This window comes from Camellia sinensis, chromosome 11, assembly GCF_055761805.1.
Source record: "Camellia sinensis isolate YWXY chromosome 11, ASM5576180v1, whole genome shotgun sequence".
In the NCBI taxonomy this organism is placed as follows: domain Eukaryota; kingdom Viridiplantae; phylum Streptophyta; class Magnoliopsida; order Ericales; family Theaceae; genus Camellia; species Camellia sinensis.
The window spans coordinates 138670472-138695107 of NC_138971.1; the positions used below are offsets into that span (position 1 = coordinate 138670472).

The 24636-nt window shown below is 34.0% G+C and overlaps 2 protein-coding genes across 2 annotated transcripts; one reads left to right on the forward strand and one right to left on the reverse strand.

Moving 5' to 3' along the window:
• Window positions 1-7061: 7061 nt before the first annotated feature.
• On the reverse strand, window positions 7062-10961 carry LOC114262399 (eukaryotic initiation factor 4A-10). Its single transcript, XM_028202757.2, has 5 exons — window positions 10649-10961; window positions 9530-9599; window positions 9260-9366; window positions 8414-8844; window positions 7062-8057 (listed from the first exon to the last, which is right to left on the reverse strand). The coding sequence occupies exons 2-5, from the start codon at window positions 9595-9597 to the stop codon at window positions 7422-7424; spliced, it is 1242 nt and encodes a 413-aa protein (XP_028058558.1). The 5' UTR covers window positions 9598-9599; window positions 10649-10961; the 3' UTR covers window positions 7062-7421.
• A 6637-nt stretch (window positions 10962-17598) lies between these two features.
• On the forward strand, window positions 17599-18911 carry LOC114262418 (uncharacterized). The gene is made up of 4 exons (XM_028202774.2): window positions 17599-17733; window positions 17798-18182; window positions 18288-18754; window positions 18837-18911. Exons 1-4 carry the CDS (start codon window positions 17599-17601, stop codon window positions 18909-18911), a joined length of 1062 nt encoding a protein of 353 aa, XP_028058575.2.
• Window positions 18912-24636: the final 5725 nt, after the last annotated feature.

The following is a 24636-nucleotide window of genomic DNA, read 5'->3' on the forward strand; positions in this document are numbered from 1 at the left end:
TAAATTATCTCTTTCCTACGTGGCAACCTTTTTTGATTGTCTTTCGTGTTTTCTATTTTCCTCCATTTTCTATTTGTTTGATTAATTAAAATGAAAATTAATTTCATGGCTTATGGATAAAGATTTAAATTTCAAAATTCCTCCATATAGATAAACATATAAAAACTGATAAATAATTTATGAAAAATAATTTCATGGTATACAGATAAAGATAAAAATTAAATACTTAATTTCATAACTTATAGATAATTTAAAATTTCTTCCCATAAATAAGCATATAAAAATTAATTTCATGGCCTACTGATAAAAATAAAGGTTAAAAAATTGATTTTAAAAAAAAATTACTCATGTTTTTTGCCCTTCACTTTGTACTTTAATTAATTTCATTATAAATAAACATATAAAAAAATCATAAATAATTTATGGAAATTTATTTCATGACATTTAGATAAAGATAAAAATTTTAAAAATTATTTGAAAAATAATAATTTCATGACTTATATATAAATAAACATATAAGAATTGATAAATAATTTATAAAAATTAATTCCATGGTCTACATATAAAGATAGAGATTAACTAATTGATTTACAAAAAAAAATTAAAATAATAAAATTTAGATAAATATATGATTTGTTAATCCATATCTATCAAAAACATATTTATCTAAATCTTTATTTTGGTTTACTTATATTTTTTTTCTCCTTTTATCACATATTATCTTTTTTTATTTTGAATTTTTTATCTTGTGAAATACTCTTATCTATAACTTCTTATCTCCTCTTAACCTACTCCTCATAATTTTTATTATTTGTTATTATCTACCAAGTGATAAAGATATATATAAAAAAAGAATGGTTGGCTATGAATAAGAAGAGTATTAATAATTAAATAATGAAAGCTGTACGGGAGAAGGCAATACAAAAATCTCACAAAATTATTTTCCGTCACTATATTTATCCAAGGTAATAATTTGATATTCTTTCTTTTAATTTTTAAAAATAGTTTACATTAGATCATTGCTATGTGTTTTTTCTTTTTCTTTCTTTTTATTTTTTTTATAAGATTGTCATTTGTTATAGTATTTTTTCAATCCCATCTCTAAATTTTCTCTTTGAAATTTCTATTTTTTTAATAATAAAGTTTAGAACTAATTTCTTATCAAATTTGTTTTCTTGGTGCTTATTTTATTGAAAGATTGAGACAAGTAAAACTTTCATATGATATATGAAATTAATGAATATAATACAAAGATGGTAGAGAAATACTACATATTTGTTGATATCTCTCTTTTATTATTAGTTGATTTATTAGATTATATTATCAATTTAGAGCCCATATGATTTAATTCAATGTTTATGACTTTAGTTATATTTGACCATTTTGTTGTTGAGTAACCTATATAATTTTTTTTTTGGGGTATATAATGATTAAAGTTATCATTTGTTATATTTCTTCAAATACAATTCAAATAATTTGTCATCATTTTTTTTTATAAATAAAATGGATTAAACTATTTTCTTATATAATTTTTATAATCCTACGAAATTCCTATCTTGATTTTGTTTTTTAAATGTTGTAGAAACTATGCAAGTATTATTCAAGTTATGGAGAATGATTACTTACAAATTATAATTAAAAGTTGAGATTTATTCATAATTTGGTCCCACAATAATAATATAAATCATTGATTTAAAATAAGTAAATTTATGATAACTTATACAATTTATTTCTTTTGATGCTTTGTTTTTGTTTTTGTTTTTGTTTTTGTTTTGTTTTTTTTGTTTTGTTTTTTTTGTTTTTTTTTTGTTTTTTGCATGACACTATAGTCTGATACAAATTATTTATGTTAGCAAGTGATTGTAATACTATTATCCTAACAATCCTTATAATTAACAATTTTTTATGTATATCAAATTTTTATTGTGAAATTTTGTAGATTAATTATTGTTAACATCAATCAAGATGGCCTAACATCATGGCTTGCTGCTATTAAAATATAATTTAAGATTAGAATAATTTATATGTCACACAAAATGTATATAGTTTATTTTTCCGTACATCGCACGGGTTACCGCTAGTATATATAGATAAGGAAAAAGGAATTTCTAATGAGAAGCCTCCTAAGAGTTCCAAACTCTCATTCTAAAATTATTGATTTTTCAATTTATAAAATAGATTAAAAAATTCTATTGGCTGATTTATTTATTTAATTATTTTAGAATTAATAATTATCCCTTAATTTATGGATTTCAAATGGGAAGATAACTAAAATATTTCCTAATCTCTCTCACTAATTTTCAAAAAAAATATTAAAACTTGCATTCCTTTTCTCTTCTCCAAAAAATCAGATAATATTTTTATAAAAATTGTGAATATCTATCTATATCTTATATATTATATTATAACATAACAAAAAAAAAATAAAAATTAGATATACAAACAAATAAATTTAATTTTTATTTGTTCAGTTAAAATATTTCTTTTGCCTCTCAATATCTAATTTTAAATTTTAAAAATCTATAAAGTCTATCTAAACAAATCTGATTTGAAAATATCTCTTACTATCATACTTTAAATCAATAAAACTCACGTATCTATCACATATTTAACTCGCGTCATAACTTATCTAAATAATAATAATTAAAAACAAATATAAACCATAGATAAATTAAATTTAAAAAAAAAATAGAAAGCCACAACTCCATCTAAAATAAATTGATAAAAAAGACAAATAGAAACCACACAAAAATAAAGAAAATAAGAATTTAGATATGAATCTCAAAAAGATATAACAATATCTAAATTTGAATTATGATTTAGTAATACAATTATCGATTTTTTTTTATGTATATCTATCAAAATTTTAAAATCACTTAATGTGAAAAATTAATTAATTTTCTAAAATTATTGATTTTCCAATTTATAAAATAGATTAAAAAACCTATTGGCTGATTTATTTATTTAATTATTTTAGAAATAATAATTATCCCTTAATTTATGGATTTCAAATGGAAAGATAACAAAAATATTTCATAGTCTTTTCATCCTAATCTCTCTCATCGATTTTCAAAAAAAAATAAATTAAAACTTGTTTTCATTCTCTCTTCTTCAAAAAATCAGATAATATTTTTCATGAAAGTTGTGGACATCTATTTATATCTTATATATTATATTATAAAATAACAAAAAAAATACTAAAAATCAGATATACAAATAGATAAAATTAATAAATTTGATTTTTATTTATTCAATTAAAATCTTTCTTTTACATTTCAATATCCAATTTTAAATTTTAAAAATATTTAAAGTTTATCAAAACAAATCTAATTTGAAAATGCCTTAGACCCCACCACTCCCACTGTTTTTTGATTGGTCTTTTTTTTTTTTTTTTTTGTCTTCCACTTGTTACCCCCATGTGGAGGTGGGGCTGGGGGGTCACCCCCACTGGGGGTCCTCAGCAGTTCTGTATATTATAATTAATTTGTTATAGGTATACTTGTATATAATAACATAATATATAAGGATAATCTCTAAATATAATTTTTATTTTTTTTATGTGATTAAAATAATCCATCTTAAATATGTAGGATATTTACAAATAGAAAATGTTTAATACGTCAAAAAATTTTCATAATCCGACTTGTAATGATGTAGTCATAAGTGTCAATTTTTATATAAATATGAGAAGAGAATTAATTAAATTATACATTTCAACCAATCACTTACTCAAACTTTGACTATTTCAATATGTTATTTCACTATTATTTCAATTAAGAGAACGTTCAACCCTTAATTTTTTTTTTAGCAAATTATAATTTGATAAAAATTTTAAAAAATAAAACGTTGTAAATTATTATTTTTTCCATCAAAATTAGTGAAAAGAATTAAAAAAATTGGATAAGAATGAAAGTTCTTTTAAAAATTGATAAAAATTTTATTCAAATTTAGAATCAAATTAGATTAAAAAAAATTAAAATAAAATGGTGAAAGTTTGAAAATATTTTGAAACCTTTTTATTCTTAAAGACTAGAAATCCATGTGTGTATTTTATTCATATTGTATTTTTAGTTATGAAATTGAAATCAAAATAAATGTAACTTAAATTATTGAATTAATAATAGAAACATCATATTAATTATTGTTAAATATCACTTCACTTCACATTTAATAATAAAATTGTATATTTGTCTTAATTATAACCTTTAAATTTGTATGTTTTCATAACAAGAAAAAGTATTTCATAACTCATTTAATCTCATTTAATCAAATTTAACTTTTCTTTAATACAAATTATCCAAATTGCACTAAATAGATTTATATATATATATATATATATATATATATATATATATTTAATTTTTTTAAACTAATAATTTTAAAAGTTATAAACATAGAAATTAACTTATAAATTTCAAATATACCACAATACAAAATATTAAATTATTTAAAAATAATTATAATCAGCATGCTTGGTTAGAGTTTTCCAAAAACTCTTTTCAGAAAATTCTATTTTCTTATTTTTCGCATTTTTTTTTGTTTTTACTGAATTTTTTTAATATTTTAAGATTTTTTTTTTTTTACTTTTTAGACATACCTAACATAAATATACCTAAAAAGTAAAAAATTTGTGAAAGAAACCTTTTAAAAATTCACTCAATGCCAAAAATATAAAAAAAATACAAAAATTCAGTATATTTTTTATATTTTTATGTATTTATTAATTTTTTAAAATATTTTTTCATAATTTTTTTACTTTTTAGATACATCTAAATAAGATGCATCTAAAAAAGTAAAAAAAATGTCTAAAATTTAAAAAATATTCACTAAAAACAAAAAATTATGAAAATCAAAAAGCTCAATTTTCAAAAAATTTAATCCAAAAAACTCAAACCAAACAACTGAATGATTTTTTTTTTTTTAATTTATAAAGTAACGTGACGGGGTACACTAGTTTTTTTTTCAACAATGATTCATCCCCCCTTTTCCCCCCACCCCCTTTGACCCCCTCTCTCTCTCATTGGTTACATTTTCTTTTTCTTTTTCTTTTTCTTTTTTTTCCTGCTCCTCCAATCACCACCCGCCACGTGGCAAAGGGGGGGTGAGGGGGTGACCCCCAAAAGGGGGTCCCAAGCATTATTCTTTTTTTTTTTGAGCTGACGGGGTACACTAGTTTAATATAAAACAAACCATATAATTTGTAATATAGAAAAAATAAAAGAGACAAAAACAAAAAGACAATATGATAAGCAAGCTGCCAATAATGTTCACAGTTGCATTAGTGTCTAATATGAGCAAAAAAAAAAAAACCTGTGGAGATAAGGAAATTCAATGGGCATGCCCCAATCTCATTACCACATGAAGGCATTGGACCGTTGTATATTAATCACCATATCATATAATAATTATTTTTAAGATTATATTATATCAAGACTCCCTTAACAACATATTATTTTATATAAACTCTAATTATGAAAATTATAGAAATATATCCTTTTAAAAGTGATCTAAGACAAATAAAAATGATGTACTCTAAAACTTAAGACAATCAAAATGCACGAATTCATAAATAAGAGAATAATATAATATTTGGTAATGGTCGAAGAGACCGTGATGTAATTAAGACCCATCTTTCCACACAAAACTCCCAAGATTGATATTTGGTCCTCATTTGAGAGGAAAGATAATCCTAAGTTGGTCTTACAAAGCCATGGAGGCTTTACCACCACAATATTATTGTGCATATACTTCTCCTCTCCACAAATTTCAATGTTTCAACACATTGTTTGGAACTTAAATTTAATAGAAAATGAAATGAAATGAAAAATGAGAAGAAAAAAGTTTTTCTAAGAAGTGATTTATAGAATTAAACATTTCTCATGTATCCTTGGTTGCACAATTTAACATCAATGTGATAATGTGACAACTGTGACCCAACCATTCCAGGAGTAGGGAATAACTCAATCTATGGGAATGGAATAGGATAAAAAACTAGTAGACAAAATTAACAATCATATGATTACACCACCCCACCAAATCCAATTCCTCCCAAACATGGGATAGTATATACATCATCCACCACAATGCCTTTTTATTCCATGCGATACATAATCACCCTCTATCCAAGGATAATCATATTCCTATTATCCTATCTAGCAACCAAACATGGCCATAGATGGCAGAATGAAGTAAACACTATACCCACACATAGCATGGAGAGTCTTGCATGCCTGAGGGACTAGACTGGCATTAGTGGCTCAAGACTAGCTGTGATGGTTAAATAAACATCCATGGATGGTTCTGAGGAAAACAATTCACAAAAAAAGAACCGGTTGAGCAATGTACAAAGGAAATTACAAACCATCAAATAATCCAACATAAATTATGCAATGCAAATGTAAACAATCTCAAAACCATGTGAAGTTCATGTAAAAACTAGTAGGAGACACCATAGAAACTCCTCATGAAACTTTGGATATATGACTACTACTCACCACAACAGAAACCAGTGTGTCCCAAAACAAACAAGTGGCACAAAAATGTCCCAGCACAAATACAGTGCGCAGAATTTCACCAAATCTTAAGACTACACCTGAACTAGAGATTTATAAAACTATCACTAACTAAAATATAATAGCTTCATGCTTGGTAGAATTACTGAGAAGCAATGCAGTGGATCCAAATTAGATAATTTGTATAAGAACCTGTTAAATCCAACCAATATTCAATTTCCTCAATTCCTAATGGGACTCGATGACAAAGTCTCCAGGTATAAAAACCAACCAAGTTCAACTAACTAGGTAGATAGGGGGACAAAAATGCCGTGTACAAGGAACGACACAGCAGTTTATCTATCACTAGCTATATTTGGGACACATCCAAAACTTAAAAGAATCGAGAATGAAGAATCAATAATGCATAATCTGATTAGCGTGGGTAATGTTGAAAAACAGATCTGAAAGCTCAAATTCAAATTTGAAAGAAAAAAAGGCCAGATTATAAGCCTTGAATGTTAAAAGTAAACACACTTGGGAGCCAAAATCAAGAGTCAACAGCTGATAAGAGCCAAAAGTGGTGCAGCTATAGTCTCCTGGCATGAACAAGAGATGCACATATTTCAATATAAATTCTCATATACAAAATAAGAAAAAAAAGGCAACTGCAGAACTCAATAATGACAATTCAACCAACCAATCCCACTTTTGCAAGTTATTTTCTGACACTAACAACACAAAAGCAAACCAACAAAATTTGCACCAACAGATTCCTACTACATCCAAAATGGGAACAGACAAGTCCCCATTGCAAATCACAGGGTCCACATCTCCCATTAATGTTATCAAAGCGCCAAAGCCCTAATGAATAGGATGATAAATAACTCCCCAGTAGAAAACAATTTACCTTGCCAGATCAAAATCCAATCAAAGGAGATCAGCAACATTTGCTGGGAGCTCCTCAACTACCACATTATAGAACCTCTGGATGTCAGCCAGCATCCTTTCATCATCTTTGGTCACAAAGTTGATGGCAACACCCTTCCTCCCAAACCTTCCACTACGCCCAATTCGATGAAGGTAGTTCTCAGGTTGGGTTGGCAGATCATAATTTATCACAAGAGAGACTTGCTGGACATCAATACCACGAGCCAAAAGATCAGTTGTGATAAGCACACGAGAGGAACCAGACCGGAATTCCCGCATAATGATATCTCTAGTGTTCTGATCCATGTCTCCATGGGTAGCAGATACCGTGTGATCACGGCTGCGCATTTTGTCAGTGAGCCAGTCAACCTTGCGTCGGGTGTTAACAAAGATGACGCTTTGGGTTATGGCCAAGGTCTCATAGAGATCACAAAGTGTCTCAAGCTTCCATTCCTCCTTGTCAACATTCACATAAAATTGCTTGATACCCTCAAGAGTAAGTTCGTCACGTTTCACAAGAATCCTCACAGGCTTATTCATGAATTTCCTGGTGATTTCAAGAGCCTCTGGTGGCATTGTGGCAGAGAACACCCCAACCTGGATTTTGGGTGGCAGCAACTGGAAAATATCATAGATCTGACAGGAGGGAGAAATTGGCATTAGAATACAGAAGCACTTCAAATTGCAAACAGTTTGAACTAAAGCTTATCTCAGGCCAATGAAGTTGCAAGATTATATAACAAAACAGATATTCAGATACATCTCATGCACGTAAAAACACCTGACCTATAATTAGCATTAACTGATGAAAATTACTCCTCATCTATGTAGTTATTGTACCACAGAATAAACAAAATGTATCCTAACAGAATTATGGCATGCCTGAACAAACAGATTATTGCATCATATTAACAATTCCAGCCAACGGTAGCCAAAAAAAAAAAAAAAAAAACCTATTAACAAGACAAACAAATCAAAGGAAAATCAAGTACCTGATCTTTAAAACCTCGTGACAGCATTTCATCAGCTTCATCCAAGACAAACATTTTGATGCAATCAGGGCGAAGTGATTGTCTCCGCAACATGTCAAACACACGACCAGGAGTACCAACAACAACATGAACCCCACTTGAGAGAATGCGCTGATCTTCGCGCACACTAGTCCCTCCAACACAAGCATGAACCTTCACACCAAGATAGTCACCTAGTGCTCGCATAACCTTCTCAATTTGCTGGGCAAGTTCACGAGTGGGTGCAAGAACCAAAGCTTGGCACTCAACCAAGCTATAATCAAGCTGCTGCAGAATTCCAGAGCAGAATGTTGCAGTTTTTCCAGTTCCAGACTGTGCTTGTTGAATTACATCAAGTCCTTTGCAGAAAGGAACTATCCCCCTTTGCTGAATTGCAGACGGCTTCTCAAAACCTTGAAAGAAATTCAGATCCAACTTTTAGCTATCCATTTTTCCAGAAGGGAACCTCACAACATAAACAATGATTAGAAGGCAGCGTTTTATAATGTAACCTACATCTTCACCAATCCAAATGACACTATTCAATGCATAAATAAACTAGCCACCAGTTTCACACCTATATAGGCACCACACCACTCATGATGACAAATGGATAAATAGTTCATGCTTATTAAAATCTAAATGCTCTAAATGGACCTATAAAAAATGCAGAAAACCCCAATCAGGTGGTCAAGATAAGCTCAGGCAGTGTTAAATCTAAATCTGCACAAGGCCACTCATTCCGTAAAAAAAAAAACCATATAAGTTTGCATTGGAGAAATTTATTATGAATTACTTTGGGGAGAGAGAGAGAGAGAGAGCCTCTACCATAAGCATAGATGCCCCTCAGGAGATTTTCTTGTAAGCCCATTGCATCAAAGCTTTCATAAACCTCGTCATATGAGGTGAAGAATTCTTCTCCATCAGCCACAAGTCTGCACCCACAATAGACCAAACCGAAGATGAGCATAAACATGGCTATCAAAAGAAGGGAAAGGAAAAGAAATTAACATCTTTACATCAGAAGAAGGAAGTCAAACCATGTATTTCAAGTGAAACTACAGCGAATGTTTATGGAAACAGGAGAAAAAAACTTACAACTCATTCATTTTGGCATCAAATTGACGAGCATCAAATTGAGAACCCTCAGGTGCCAAGCCAGCCATGTCTGTAAAAAGTAAAAATACACATACTACTTATAAGAATTATTGTACTAAAAAGCTTTGAGCTCACAGACAAGCCCCACCAACTATTATTGTGAAAACTCAAAATAATACTTAACAGACAACTAATGTAATTCGTAACACTAGATCCAGTAACAATCCTTTTTCCTCTTACATTCACATTCTCAGACAGCTAGAGTAAATCACATGTACATCGTAACACTAGATCCAAGAATTAATAAAATTGATGTATATTTGAAAACCAGAAAAAATAGAAATTCACACACACGAGGTTCTGTAAAACTAGACAAAAACCAAATAATATTTCCAAACGACCTCAGAATTGAAAGATAGGACACTACTTTCCATAGACAAAAATGTAAGGAACTGTACACACTTACACTGCAGGGTTCAATGTTCAAAAAGGAGCGAAAGGACCATATAATCAACAAAACAATTTGAGAATCACCAATACAATTTTGCTTCAAGACAGTCATTTAAAGATGCTGACTAAAGATTCCCATTACAATTAGTCAATTACATAATAGACAGTTAAACGCAATAAAATACTTAAGTGGTAAGCAAAAAAAAAAAAAAAAAAAACTTGCTTTGCATATTAACATGTACAAGAAAAAGCTGGTGTTTTACACTTTATTTATGCAACACTTCGTTGAAAAAACCTCCCTTTTTCATGTTTTCTTCTCTACACAACTACTCTAATTCACGTAAACAAAACCCATTTAAAACATACAAAACTAGATCAGTATCAAGTAGATTTACCAGTCTTTATATAAATATACAAACTCATCATCGATGTATATATCAATATCACAAAAGGAAAAGAATCAGAAAACAAGTAATCAATCATCAGAAACAAAAACACATATAGATCTTCAATCCAAACAAAAACCAAATCGTGTTTTCAACACCGATCATAATGAAAACTCAAACTAGAGTGAATCTAACGAATCAAAATCATCAACAAATACAATATATATATATATATAGATAGATAGATACAGAGACTGAAAGATGAGAAATTCTCTGTGAATACCTGATAGCAGTGAAAGATGCTTGAAGATCTTTGGATGTAGAGATAGAAAGAGGTGAGAGAGAGAGAGTGAATCTGCGAGAGCGATATGATATTCTAGGGTTAGGGTTTTCCCAAACTCCTCTCGGATCTACGCCGCGGAGTTGAGGAACTGAACAGAGAGAGCGAAACAACAACAGATATAATTGAAAGAAGAAGGGGTAGGGATTTGTGTCATTATATAGGTTCTTAAAACTACGTCGTTTTCTGAACGAAAATGGCCTAGCCCAACGACCTAGGATTCCCAATCCAAATTGGGTGTGGATGGACCGACCTTAACCCGACTCTTAGAAATTGAGCCCATTTATACACAATCATAAGGTAAAGGACAAATTACAAAAAAAAAACAATCTCAAAGTTTAGCGTGTTTTACAAATTAAATTTTAAATTTTGAAAATTAAAACTTTATAATTCATTCTGTGTCATAACTTAAGCTCTTCGTCAATCTCCATTTCATGAAGTAATGGAGAAAGCCTTTTTTTTCGCCTAAACCAACCCAAAACGACGTCATTCCTTATTAGACTCATATAAAAGACCCCAAATCTTTAATTTCACCAATTAGGGTTATAATTTGGCCCAATTTCTTCGATTTCGTCGATTTAGGGCAAAGGAGTTGTTGCGATTTGGAAAAAAAACTGGACCAAGGTTTGAAATACTGCTGGTTACTGTTATTTGGAGTGTTGGTAAGTGATTTATACGATTTCTTTTGTTTCTTTCTTCTTATAATTTGTATATGAAGTTTTGTTTTTTTCTTTTTCTAATTCTGTAAATAAAGTAATGGCAAACTCTGTATTTATATATAACTTTATTGCATGGGTATGTGTGTATGTATTGGTTACTTTAATGTCTTGGATGCTTTATGAAATTTTTTATCTCCATTGATGGATCACTGCATTTACTGAGCGATGGACCATTGATTTATCAAATTTTTTTATCTCTATTGTTGGTCTCATGCCACCTGTTCAATCCACTGATTTTTTATGCATTTTTTTGTTTGTTTGTGATATATTTGTTTATTTGTGAATGCAGCAATGGATGATATAAATATGAAATTGGTTTTACATCATAGTGGGTACTTCATATATAGTGATGGTGGCCTAGGAATTACTTTGGGGGTAAAGTACATGTGTTTGATACTGTTGATGTTGATACATTTTCTGTGCCTAAGTTGATATATATGGTGAAGAAGTTGGGGATATGTGATTATAAACAGTTTTTATAGGATTCCCACAGAAGATCTGGTTAGAGGGTTAAGAAGATTAGGTACTGACCAAGATGCTTTAGAAATGTTTTAATATCTAAGCTCTACAAACACATTAGAATTATTTGTTGAGCATCATGTGCTATAAAATATAGACACCCCTCACCCTATTTTGTTCCTTACTGATGTCCTTATAAATGATGATGAAAATGCTCAACATCCTCAGTATCATGACTATGAAGATGAAGCAAACAGTGAAAATGAGGGAAATAATGACTCATCAGATAGTGATTTCTTAGCTAGTACTGAGGATAAGGATGACCCAACCGAGGATGATATCGTGTTTGATGGTAATGTAGAAAAGGAACCAAATGGAGAAGGAAGCAATGCATTTGAGGAATGTGTTGTGAATGATGGGAATTCATTTGAGGAGGAATTATTAACCCCAGAAGGATCTGATAAGGAGCATAATAGGAAGCCAAAGTACCCTGAATTTTAGGCCTGAGGTTGATATGGCTAAATTTGAATTTAAAATTAGAATGTTGTTTAATATTATTAATAATGCCATTGAATTTAAAGATGTTGTGAGGGAATATGCAGTGAAAGGGGGCTATGATGTTAAATTCACAAAAAGTGAGACATGGAAGGTTCAAGTCAACTGTAGTGATGGGTGTGAGTGAAGGCTTTATGCCTCTAAGATGAGTGGAAAGAACACATTACAAATTAAGACATACAAACCTACACACAATTGCAATAGAAGTTACAAGAACAAACAAGTAACTAGTGCATTTTTGGCATCTAAGTATGTGAACAAATTCAGGACCACCCATACCTGGAAAATAAATGAATTTATGGACACTGTGAAAGATGATTGTGTTGCAGAAGTATCCAAAATGAAATGTTACAGAGCTAGGAAACAAGTATTGGTGCAATTTGAGGGAACAAATACTAAACAATATATAAAACTATGGGATTATGTTGCTGAGTTGATAAGGACCAATCCAGATTTAAGAGTGTAGACACCCTATTTTTGACCGACCTTAAGACTCAGACGTCATCGATTGAGCGCTCGGTGATTCTGCATGTTGTGTTTGTTTCGAGGTTTCGGAGTTTTCGGCTGAGTGCCTTGCCTCCTTGCCTTTAAACTCTTTGTGCTTCGGCTCGGTTTGCGGACCGAACCTTGTTTCTCTTCCCTGGAGGGAGGGAGTGGTCTGTAGACCACTTCTCGTGGTCGTAGACCACTTTTCTTGCTTGGAGACTAATTTTCGATTTTCGGAGCCTTCGACCGCGCGCCTTGTCTCGGGATGACTTTGAGGCCAAAGCTTGTCCAACAAGCTTGTTCTTTGTTCTCTATAAGAGAGAACCTCCTCCTCCCTCCTCTAGGTTCAGAAAAATGGTGCTGGAGCTATAGATACATACTTGTCTCTATTCTTCTTTGTTTGCTCTTGTTTTGTGCCTAAAAGTGTAGTTTTGCCATACTTTAACACACAAACACACACTCAAACACCATACTCTTGGAGCTGAGGTCCCTTGAAGTTGTTTTTAAATTTTTTGGACTGGTTTTGGTTCAAAAGAGTGTTGGAGTTACAACTTTGAAGGTGTTTATCAAGGGTGAGCCTTTAACCCTTTAAACCCTTGTTTTTGCTTAAGCTTTTAGCCCTATTTGCATGCTGATTTAAGCTTAACAAAAAAATCTATTTTTTTGGTCCTTAACATGTTTGTTTAAGGTCACTTTTGTGTTGGGGGTAGTCTACTCCCTCTTAGGCCTTGTTTAGTCTTGTTCTTGTGCCTTCTTTTTAAGCTATTGGGACCACCTTGTTTTGGCCTTCTCACCACTGAAACTCAGAGGAATTTCAGTGGTGGAAATGGTGTTTTAAGGTCCCAAATAGGAGAGGGTCATCCCTGCTCCTTATGTCTTGCATGCTTGCTTTGAATGCCTCTTGTGCGAGCATGTTTCTTAAGCTTATGTTGGCTATATCTTAGCATGTATTTGGGATTATTTGAGCATGGCATACCACTATTTTAGTTTGGTTTTGTCACCTCTTGCATGCCTTATACACTTGTGATGTATTTCTTACAAACTAGTCTTGTATGCTTCATGAAGTAACATGTCTTTCTAGCTTGTTTTGAGTCCATCCCAGCATGTTCTTGGTGATGTTTTGCCATGTCATACCTCTGTTAAGGTTTGGTTTGGTTAGCCCTTGCATGCTCCATGCACTTGTAGTGCAATTCCATTAACTAGCCTCTTGTGTATCATGCTTTAACATGTCATTCTAGCATGATTTTGGCTTAACTCTAAGAAGCTTTTGTCCATATTTTAGCATGCTTAAGCTCTGATTTATGTTGTTTTGGTCATGCATGCCATGCTTTGTATAGTTATAGTGCATTCTAGCTTGTTAGCTTTGTGTATCAAGTCCACTAGCATGCATTGCTTGGCCTATTTCAATGATTTGGCATAATTTTTTATGTGATTTCAGTGCATGTTTCATGGTCATACATGTGCATCTTTCACTCATTCAATGCGTTGGAGGGTTTGCCCTTTATGCCTTAAACATGAATCATTGCGTATGCCTTCATGCCTAAGCTTGCGAGCTATCATTTCGATGTGTTTTTGGGATTATTTTGCCATAATATAACTCTGATTTTTGTTGGCGAAGCCATCTCATGCTTGGTCTTGGTAGGTGTAGTGTAATCCACCTTATTTGCCTTGCATATTCCATGCCTTATGCCCTTTATGCTAGCTTATTTTGGCTTCCTTCCATGCATGTTTTACACTCATTTTGATATGTTCTAAGACTGCTTTGGGTTGCCCTTTCCATATGCTTCATGTTTTGCAAAGTTGTAGTATAAATGCATATGCTAGCTTCAAGCTTTGAGTACCATAGCATGCTTCATTTGTGTTGTGTACATGATTTGGCATCCTATAACATGACATTTTAGAGCATATAGACTTGCCATGTTCCTACTTCTTCCACTCTTTAAGTGCCTTTGAGTGTTATGCATTGTTGCCTTGTTTGTGGCCTAGCTTGTATGCCATCTTGCCTAGGTCCTTGAGCCCTCATCTCAGCATATTTTGGTCTTTGTTTAGACCTAATTAAGCTCTGTCCATGGTTGGTTCATGCATTTGTGCCATGTTTTGCATGCCTCCTATGTGTTGCTCTTTGCTAGCCTTATGCCTTAAGGACTCTAGCATGCCTTGTGCCTATTGTTTGAATGATTTGGCATCATTTCATACCTTGTTTCAAAGCCTTTAGTGTTGTTACACTCCCATGTTTATCACTTCTTGAGCACTCTTGAGAGTTGTGCTCTTAGGCCTAGTTGATGGGCCAATGCATGTGCATGCTTTGTTTTATATTTCATGCCTTTGTTTTGGTGTTATGGCCACTGATTGGGCATGATTGAGGTCTATCCATTTTGGTTTAAGTCCATTGAAACATGTTTGCTTTCATGTTATTTGCATGCTTACATTGCCATGTTGTTGCATGCTTATGTTGCCTTGCTTTGTTAAGTTGATCATGTTGTTCATTGCATTGAGTATGCCATGTTATCTTTGCATTGTGTATGCCAAGTAGTTGCATTGTGTTTTGCATGCCTTACATTGCATATTCGCATGTTGTTGCTTGCATTGTGTTTGGATTAGGTATTAGTCCAAACACGAGGAACGAGGGACATTTCATACTTGAAGTAATGAAACGTGCCTCAATTCTCGGTCGCCAACGCTCTTGATCATACATGATAGAGTTCTAGGCTTTATGTGTTTATGTGTGCATTCATTTTACATTGAATTGTGCAATTTGGCTTCTCAGCCATCATGCATCGAGATGCGTGATTAGTAACCCGAGGGTCGAAGACCGCACTCCCTTGAGCTTATGAAATGATAGAGAGGGTGGTTGTGCACACATACCTTGCAAATACATTGCCATGCCCTTTCTTGCTCTCTGTTGCAGCAAAGTGGAGAAGTGCAGCAAAACTAGTCGGCCGACCAGAACAACTAGCTGGCCGATCACTTTTTTTGGTTTGCAGCAATAGAAAGTGGTCGGCCAGTGGCTGGAAGCATCCCTAGGTGGTTGGTAGCCCCCCCCCACAGGCCCCCAAGGTGAGTTGGAAGCTTTGTGGAGCTTGGTGCAAGGTTCTGGGGACAGTTGCAAACAGAGGCAAATCGGGGCATCGTGATGGATTTCTGAACGAGGCGACCGAGCATGCATATACTTCCCGCCTTGAGGCTCCTGATTTATCGCTTTACTTAGCTAATTTGCTTAGCTAGTTTATGCTTTGGTTTTGTACCTAATTAGTTAATGCGTTTAACTATTCAATTTGTGTTGTAATAGCTTAATTAATTAGCTTGTTAGTTAATTAGTTTTGTGATGTAATAATTAGTTTAATTAGCTTAGATTAACTAGTTAGCTCTTTATTCGGACCCTCCGTCGAGAGGGCCAATTGTTGTAATAAGCGTGCGTGTGTGTGATGCATGTCTTCCAACCCCCATTTCTTTCTCTCTTTTACTTACCGCTTACGATGGTTAGTTTTAGGGCATATTTCGATTAGCATACCTTATGCTTGCATGCATGCATCCATTCATCTGTTTTGCATACACCGGGCTCGGTACATCATACTAACTGCATTGTATTTCAATTCGAAGTTGAATACGTGTATCCAGTTGCATTTCATATGCTATTCTAGAATAGTCGAGCCTATCTTAGTCGCATTTTTGCATGTGTTACATTAGCCATCTTAACATGAAGTAGGATCATGCATAATTTCTAATTAGTTCTTTGTTTTGGCTCGGAGTACACTTTGAGTGTTTACGCTTTCGCATACTGCATGAGATGTGTATGTTGCCATGAAAGCATGCTTGCCATGAGGCTAACTGCTTATTTGATTAACTGCCTGAATGCTTGTGGGTGAAGGTTGGATTGCTTGAATTGGAACAATTCATTGAAATCCGCGTCTTAGCCTACTTGCAAGTAGCAAACTTCAAACCGTTTTCAAACAAACGAACATGCAATGTTTTGTTCCAACTTAGGCAGTCTAGTCTATACTTGTATGTTGTGCGCATCACATAGTAATTCTAGGTTAATAACCGGAATAAGAACACATGTGTTTTCAAAAACAAAATATCATGCTTAGTACAGGCCGATCTTTGATCAGGCGAGCGAGGGTGCTCATTGCATGACCTTTCCCTCTCGTACCCAAGTTCCCGAGCCGAAGCAACTTTGGTGATGACGGACACGTGGCCTTAGGCACGACTCAGAGTTTTCTAAATTCCCCCAAAATAAAATATTTAGGTGGCGACTTTGTATCTGGCAAAACAGTCCATGTTTGACACTTCTTTATAAAAATCAGTTTTCCAAAAATGATTTGTCGGATTTGGACTCTTTGGTGATTTATCAGTCTCATATTGCACTTCGTGAGATTAGATTCAGAACTGTGACATTGAGTCCGAACTGTAGTAGCCTAAAGAACAAAGCGATTTCGCGCCCTCGCGCGCGGAGCCAGGATGTTCGAGCGGTCTACAGAGAGTTGACGTCAATGTATGGAGGCCTCAACTTCAAATTAAGCCTAGGTTCCAAATAATGTTTGTGTGCCTTGATGGAATCAGAAAAGGGTTTTTTGCTGGTGTGAGGCCATTGATTGGCTTAGATGCTTGTCATTTGAAACGACATCGTCAAGGACAATTGTTTGCTGCTGTGGGATAGGATGGAATGGAAACAACATGATGTATCTAGTTGCTTATGCAGTGGCTGAGAGTGAGAATAAAGAAAGTTGGGCTTGGTTTGTAAAGAATTTGTTTGAATGTATTAGCACAAGTGCAGAGCATAGATGGACCATCATCACTAATCAACAAAAGGTATATGTATGTTTAATGGTTTTTTCATTAGTCTGCTATGTTCCTTAACATTTATGTTTTGTAGGGACCGGTTCCAACTCTTGAAGAATTGTACCCTGAAGGCCATTATAGGTTTTGTTTCATACAACTTTATGCAAACTTTAAAAAGGAGTTTAGAGGGAAGGAGCTAAAGAGTTGTGTATGGAAAGCTGCAAAGGCATATACAAGGGTTGATTGGGAGAAACATATGACTAAGTTGCATAGTATAGATAGTAGAGCATATGATTGGATGATGAGACTTAATCCAGCTCAGTGGTGTAGGCATGCATTCAATCCCATAACAAATTGTAATAGATTGTTGAACAATATTTCAGAGTCTTTTAACAGTTGGGTCCTACCAGTTAGAGATAGATCCATTATCACCATGTTAGGGTGGATCAAGAGGGCTTTGATGGTGAGGCTTCATGAATGTAGGGACAAAATGTTAAAGTACCAAGGGCCAATATGTGCAAATATACAAACTAAGATTGAGAGGTTAAAGGTAAAATCTAGAATATGAATACCTACTTGGTCAGGGGGTGCTCTATTTGAAGTTAGATATGGAGTAAGAGGTTATGTTGTCAACTTAGAGAATAGGACATGCACTTGTTTCAAGTGGGATCTAATTAGAATCCCTTGTCCTCATGTTGTGGCTGCTATTTTCTTTCAAAAAGAGAGAGTTGAGGATTATGTGCATGTGGCTTTCAAAAAAGAGACATACTTGAGAACTTATGAGGCACTGATAAATATACTTAATGGCCAAGATCAGTGGCCTAAGACAGGTTCTGAGCCTTTTCTTCCTTCTAATAAGTTGAAAAGGCCAACTAATAGGCCTCAAAAGCAAAGAATTAGAGACCCAGATGAGCCTCAGAACCCATTCAAGTTGCAGAGGAAGTGTACCAGCCTGAAATGCTCCAAGTGTGGTGTACATGGTCATAATCAAAGAACATGGAAGGGGCCTGTCAAGGGTAAAAATGATGGAGCTGCAAGTTCATCAAAGAATGTAAGTAATGTATTAGTATGATTTACTTGTAATTGATCTCCATATATGCTCGAATTGTGGTTTAATAATTTTTTGTTAACAGGTTAGGAGTCGACAAACTTTCATGAGATTCAAATTAGATGCAATATCTGGGGAAGCATCAATTGGTAACCAATAGTAGCAGCCACCACAGAGGGCATCAATAAGGAGGACATCAATACCAATAGCAACCATGAGAAGGGATAAAGTTGTACATGTGTTAGGTAATCAGGCTAATGTTAATAGAGACATAGTGAATTGAATGTTGTAATTATGAATTGGTTTTTTTTGTAATTGCCATGTGACCTGAAGACAGATTATGGATGGTGAACTGCTTATTTTTGTTGTGAACTACTTATTTTTGTAATGGTGAAAGATGCATATTGGTTTGGAGCAATATATGGATGGTTATTATAAATGCTTATTATACATGATGTACCCAATTGGATGGTTATTATACATGCTTGGAATGTGTTGTATATTGGTTTGGAGCAGGTTGAACAATGGCTACTAATCTGTTTTTGACATGCTTGGAACAAGTTGAACAGGTGGAATAGGTTGACCAATTGAATGGTTATTATACATGCTTGGATTGTGTTATATATTGGTTTGAAACAGGTTGAACAATAGCTTGTAATCTGTTTTTTACAAGCTTGTAATTTGTTTTCCCTTCACTTGGACATTTTGTCAAACACATTCAGAGCATTGGCTTTGTAAATGCATCAAATTCATTACAAAATGAATACAACCAAACAAACATTACCACAATCCAAACAGACATTCAAAACAAAACAACGATTTATCATTTCATTCAAAATTATACATTAAGCTCACATTAGCAAATGCATAGTTGCATTACATTTCATTTCCTAAGTTGTAGTTGTATTACATTTCCTAAACTAGAAATGCTAACTACCTAACTACCTAACTAAGTAACTTACATTCCCTAACTGCTCACTGTTAACATTCCAATTACAATCACTGCGACAATCAATCCACCTACAATCCATTTTTGTCTACGACAATAAGTTTGAACATCCTCCTTCAATCTTGCAATCTCAGTTACCATCTCCCCTAAGCTTGCAACCTTGTCCACCAACTTCGGCAACACTTGTCTACCACAAGGACAAGTGGGTGGATCATACCAATAGAAGAAGCCACAAGCGCCGTTTTTCTGAAGAAAAAAAAAATTCAAGTAAATAAATTACAAAATACTAATCAAAGCCAGGTTTTAGGGAACAATAATATACACAAATTTCATATTATTCACGGGACTGGGAAACTTACTACCAAGAAACCTTCTAGCTGGGTTCGCATGGGTTCATGAAGTTCGGATTTTTGCTCTCATTCCACAACTGGAACGAATTGATTCACCCCAATTGTTTTCACCCAAGCTATTTCCTTCACTCATATTTCGTAATGGCTGAAAATAGAGCTTCGTTTAGCAGTGGATTCGTCAATCGTATTTCCCTAAATCGACGAAATCGAAGAAATTGGGGCAAATTGTAGCCCTAATTGGTGAAATTAAGGATTTTGGGACTTTTATATGGGTCTAATAAGGAACGACATTGTTTTGGGTTGGTTTAGGCGCCAAAAATGACTTTCTTCGTTACTTCATGAAATGGAGATGGACGGGGGACTTGCATTGTGACACGAAATGAATTACAGGGTTTTAATTGTCAAAATTAAAAACCCGGGCTTTAATTTGCAAAGCACGCTAAACCTTGGGTTTTTTTTTTTTTTTTTGCCCTAAAATAAAATATTTGGGTAAAATGGTAAATATATTCAGCTTGTTTGGTTCTTATTTTTAGGATTCACTTTTCAAAAAATTAAATTTTTTTGTTTGTTGTATTTTTTTTTACTATTTTTTTTTAATATTCTAAGCAATTTTTAAAATTTTTAGATACACCTAACGTAAATACACTTAAAAAGTATAATATTTGTGAAAACAATCTTTAGAAATTTCACTAAATACCAAAAATATGAAGGAAAAAAAAAGAGAATTCAGTATATTTTTCATATTTTTGTATATTTATTAATTTTTAAAAATATTTTTTACAAATATTTTACTTTTTAGATATATCTAACTAAGGTGAATCTAAAAATAAAATAAAATAAAAACGTAAAATTTTAAAAATATTCACTAAAAACAAAAAACTCAAAACTTAATTTCTAAAAAATTGAATACAAAAAATTAAAACCAAACACACTGATTAGTTTTTTATTTGCTAATATTCACACAAATTATTTTGTATATGTATAATTAATAAAATAATATACTAAATTTACTTATATATATAGATATGAAAAAATTATATAAAAATTAAAAAAGATAAAAATATGGTTATGTTGTTTTATAATTTAACAAAATATAGTTACAATAAGAAAAAAAGCATCATCCAATTTATAATATAAGATTTTGTTGGCTACCTATTTTGTATAAGCCAATCACAGTTTGACATGTGGCAGGATAAGGGTAATATGGGAAGACAATTCGAATCTTCAATCATAATCGCACACGTGACAGTTAGTATTGGTCGTTGTGGATCTGTATAACACTGGATCAACAAATGATGCAGAAGGACGTGGCTTCAACGATTACTCATATTTAAATTCAAAATTCGGAGGGAAACCTAACTGCAGATATGGCATAATGGAACTAACTATGAGGCAACATGATCAGTGATCATGGAGGGTGTAGACGTCCCCGAACACCCAGGGAGGATGAGTCCCGTTCTGTTCATAGTGGGTTCACTACAGTTCAGGACTCTCAAATTGTCACGGTTCTTAATCTGAACCAAAGAGTCCAAATCCGGCAAATCGTTTTGGAAAACAGATTTTTAGAAAAGAAGTGCCAAACATGGATTGCTTTGCCAGATACAGAGTCGCCATCTAAATATTTTATTTCGGGAAATTTAGGAAACCCTGACTCGGTGCCAAAGGCCACGTGTCCGTCATCACCAAAGTTGCCTCGGCTCGGGAACTTGGGTACGATTGGGGAAGGTTAGCTATGAGCACTCCCTCTCCCCCGATCAAAGATCGGCCTCTACTAACCGTGATATCTTGTTTTGAAAGTATTATGTGTTCCTATTCCTGTTATTAGCCTAAAATTACCATGTTATGTGTACAGCAAATAAGTATAGACCAAATCGCCTAATTTGGAACAAAGCATTGCATGCTTGTTTTGAAAATGGTTTGCTACTCGTGAGTAAGCTAAAATGCAGGTTTTGCCACCCTCGGGTGGGCTTAAAACTCACAGTTTTAATGCATTATTCCAGTTTAGGTAATTTAACCTCCATCCACAGGCATTCAAGCAGTTATATCACATAAGCAAATAGCCTCATGGTAAACATGCTGTCATGGCAACACTCACATGCATGCAAAGATGCTAAAACATAAGAACTTACCGAGTACTCCGAGCCAAAACGGAAACTAGTTATTAATCACATGCATGATCCTAGTTCATGTTAAGATGGCTAATGCAACACATGCAAGATGCAACTACAATAGGCTTGGCTATTCTAAGATGACATATGATGATACTACAACTAACACGTATTCAACTCAGAATTGAAATACAATGCAGTTAGTATGATGCGCCGAGCCCGGTGCATGCAAGACAAATGAATGGATGCAAACATGCTATCATACTGTATGCTAATTGAAACATGCCCTAGACTAACCATTGAAAGCTAGTAAATAAAAGGGAAGAAAGACGTGGGGTTGGGAGACATACACACACTCACGCACACTTATTACACAATTGCCCTCACTCGGAGGGTCTGAATAAATATTACACAACCAAATGAATTATTACAGAATTCCTAACTAATTAACAAATTAAATGCAGAAGAAAGGTGGCCGCAGCCCTACCTCGGAATGTGTGAATGATGCATGCTTGACTCGTCTCGCCCGGAAACTCACTGTCATAGCACTGCTGCCTCTGTTTTCATTACCTTGCTCCTCTGAAAATTCTGAAAGTCTCTAGACCCCTTTTGGATCATCCTCTGAGTGTTCTGGGATGTCACCGGCCAGAATTAAAGTTCACCGGCCATGGTAATGGGATTATCGGCCAACTTTTGTACCACCGGTCAGCCACTGATGGTCGGTCGGCATTGTAGGTGGCCGGCCGGCCATTGCTTCCTGCAGAATCCTGCAGTTGACAGCAGCAGAGGGCAAGCAGTGTATGGCATGGAGTTTTCAAGCAATTATGAGCATGTCCACACTCCCTATCATGCAATGGACTCAAGGGAGTATGGCCCTCGACCCTCGGGCCATCAACTACGCAATTCGATGCATGATGGCCTAAGAAGCCAAGTTAGCAACTTAATGTAAATGCATGCAACAAGCAAATGAATACTAACACCTTATCATGTTGAGATCAAGGGCATCGGCGACCGAGGATTGAGACGTGTTTCGTCACTTTAAGTACGAACACTCCTCAATTCTCATGCTTGGTTTGACACCCCAAACCAAGCAAAATGTAATGCAAGTATGCAATGTATCTCACATATGCAACATGGGTCAAATATGCAACATGAAACTGAATAAGCAAGGCATGCCAAATGCAATGCAAACTAAACATACCAATGTGTAATGTACTAAAGCTTGCAACATGCAATGTAGTAAACATGGACAAATGTGCAATGAGACTAGCATGTGGCAATACATAATGAGCCAAATATGCAACAAACATATGGCAAACGTAAAATGGTGGACTTAAACCATAAAGGACAGACCTTAGCCTTGCCATAAACAGTGGCCAAAAGTACCAAAAATGAAGGACAAGCGCTCATGCAAGCATGCACACCAATGAGCCAAAAACCCGAGCATGGAAGGCTACTTTCAAGAACATTCAAAGGTGGTAAGCATGGACATTAAACACTCATGTTAACTTCTAAAAAAAATGTGAATGATGATGCCAAATCATGCTAGGGAATAGATGCAAAATGAAAGGCATTCAAGGCCACAAATGGGAGCATTACTCAACACCCACCCCAAGCAAGCATGGCATGAGCTATACAACCAAAAACAGAGTTTTAATGCACCAAAATAAGTCCCAAAATCCCCTAATATGGCAGCTAAGAGACACAAAACAAAAGGCATGCACAAAAGACCATTCATGGAGCATAGGATCATGTCTCTCCAAAGCATTGAAAGGATAACAAAATGCAAACATGCAAGCATAAAACGTGGACTGAAATGGCATGGCAAATGATTCCAAATCACAAAAATAGACCAAATGTGGCATGCCTATGGCTTACACACTCAAGGCTCACAAGCCAAAACGCATAGAAACTATACCAAACATGCCAAACATGGTCGAATCAGCACCCAACAGTCCTTGAGCACGGCAAAATAATGCTAAAACCTTCATGAAGCTAAGCTAGAACATGCAAGCATCATGGCTTAAATGCAAGGCGCATTTCTAGGTAAAATGGGGAAATGTAAGACAAGTACGATATGCATGCAAAGGGCCATAAATCCGACCAAAGACAGAGGAAACATATGACCAAATAACATCCAAGAACCTCTGAAATGGGCCCAAAAACACCCAAGCACATATGCTACCCTTATGAGTCAAAAACATGGACAAATGGGACACAAAGGGGAGAGGGGTGTCCCTCCCCTATGCAAGACTTGAAACCCCCTTCTTCACCACTAAAAATCCACTGGATTTCAGTGGTGAGAAGGCCAATACACCAAAGTAACCAAAGCTTAACAATGCGGGCACAAAAAGGGCCAAACAAGGCCTTAGAGGGGGAGGTCGACCCCCAACACCAAAACAACCTTAATGAAGTATCTTAAGCATGCAAATACAAGACTTTTTTTAGTTATACACAAAGTCTAAATCAGTAAGCAAG

Coding starts and splice junctions, on each gene's coding strand:
- LOC114262399 (XM_028202757.2), bottom strand. CDS start 9,597: ATGGCTGGCTTGGCACCTGAGGGTTCTCAATTTGATGCTCGTCAATTT. Junction 9,367..9,529: donor GATGCCAAAATGAATGAGTT/GTAAGTTTTTTT, acceptor TTGTGGGTGCAG/ACTTGTGGCTGATGGAGAAG. Junction 8,845..9,259: donor GAGGGGCATCTATGCTTATG/GTAGAGGCTCTC, acceptor ATTTCTTTCAAG/GTTTTGAGAAGCCGTCTGCA.
- LOC114262418 (XM_028202774.2), top strand. CDS start 17,599: ATGATGTATCTAGTTGCTTATGCAGTGGCTGAGAGTGAGAATAAAGAA. Junction 17,734..17,797: donor TCATCACTAATCAACAAAAG/GTATATGTATGT, acceptor TATGTTTTGTAG/GGACCGGTTCCAACTCTTGA. Junction 18,755..18,836: donor CTGCAAGTTCATCAAAGAAT/GTAAGTAATGTA, acceptor TTTTGTTAACAG/GTTAGGAGTCGACAAACTTT.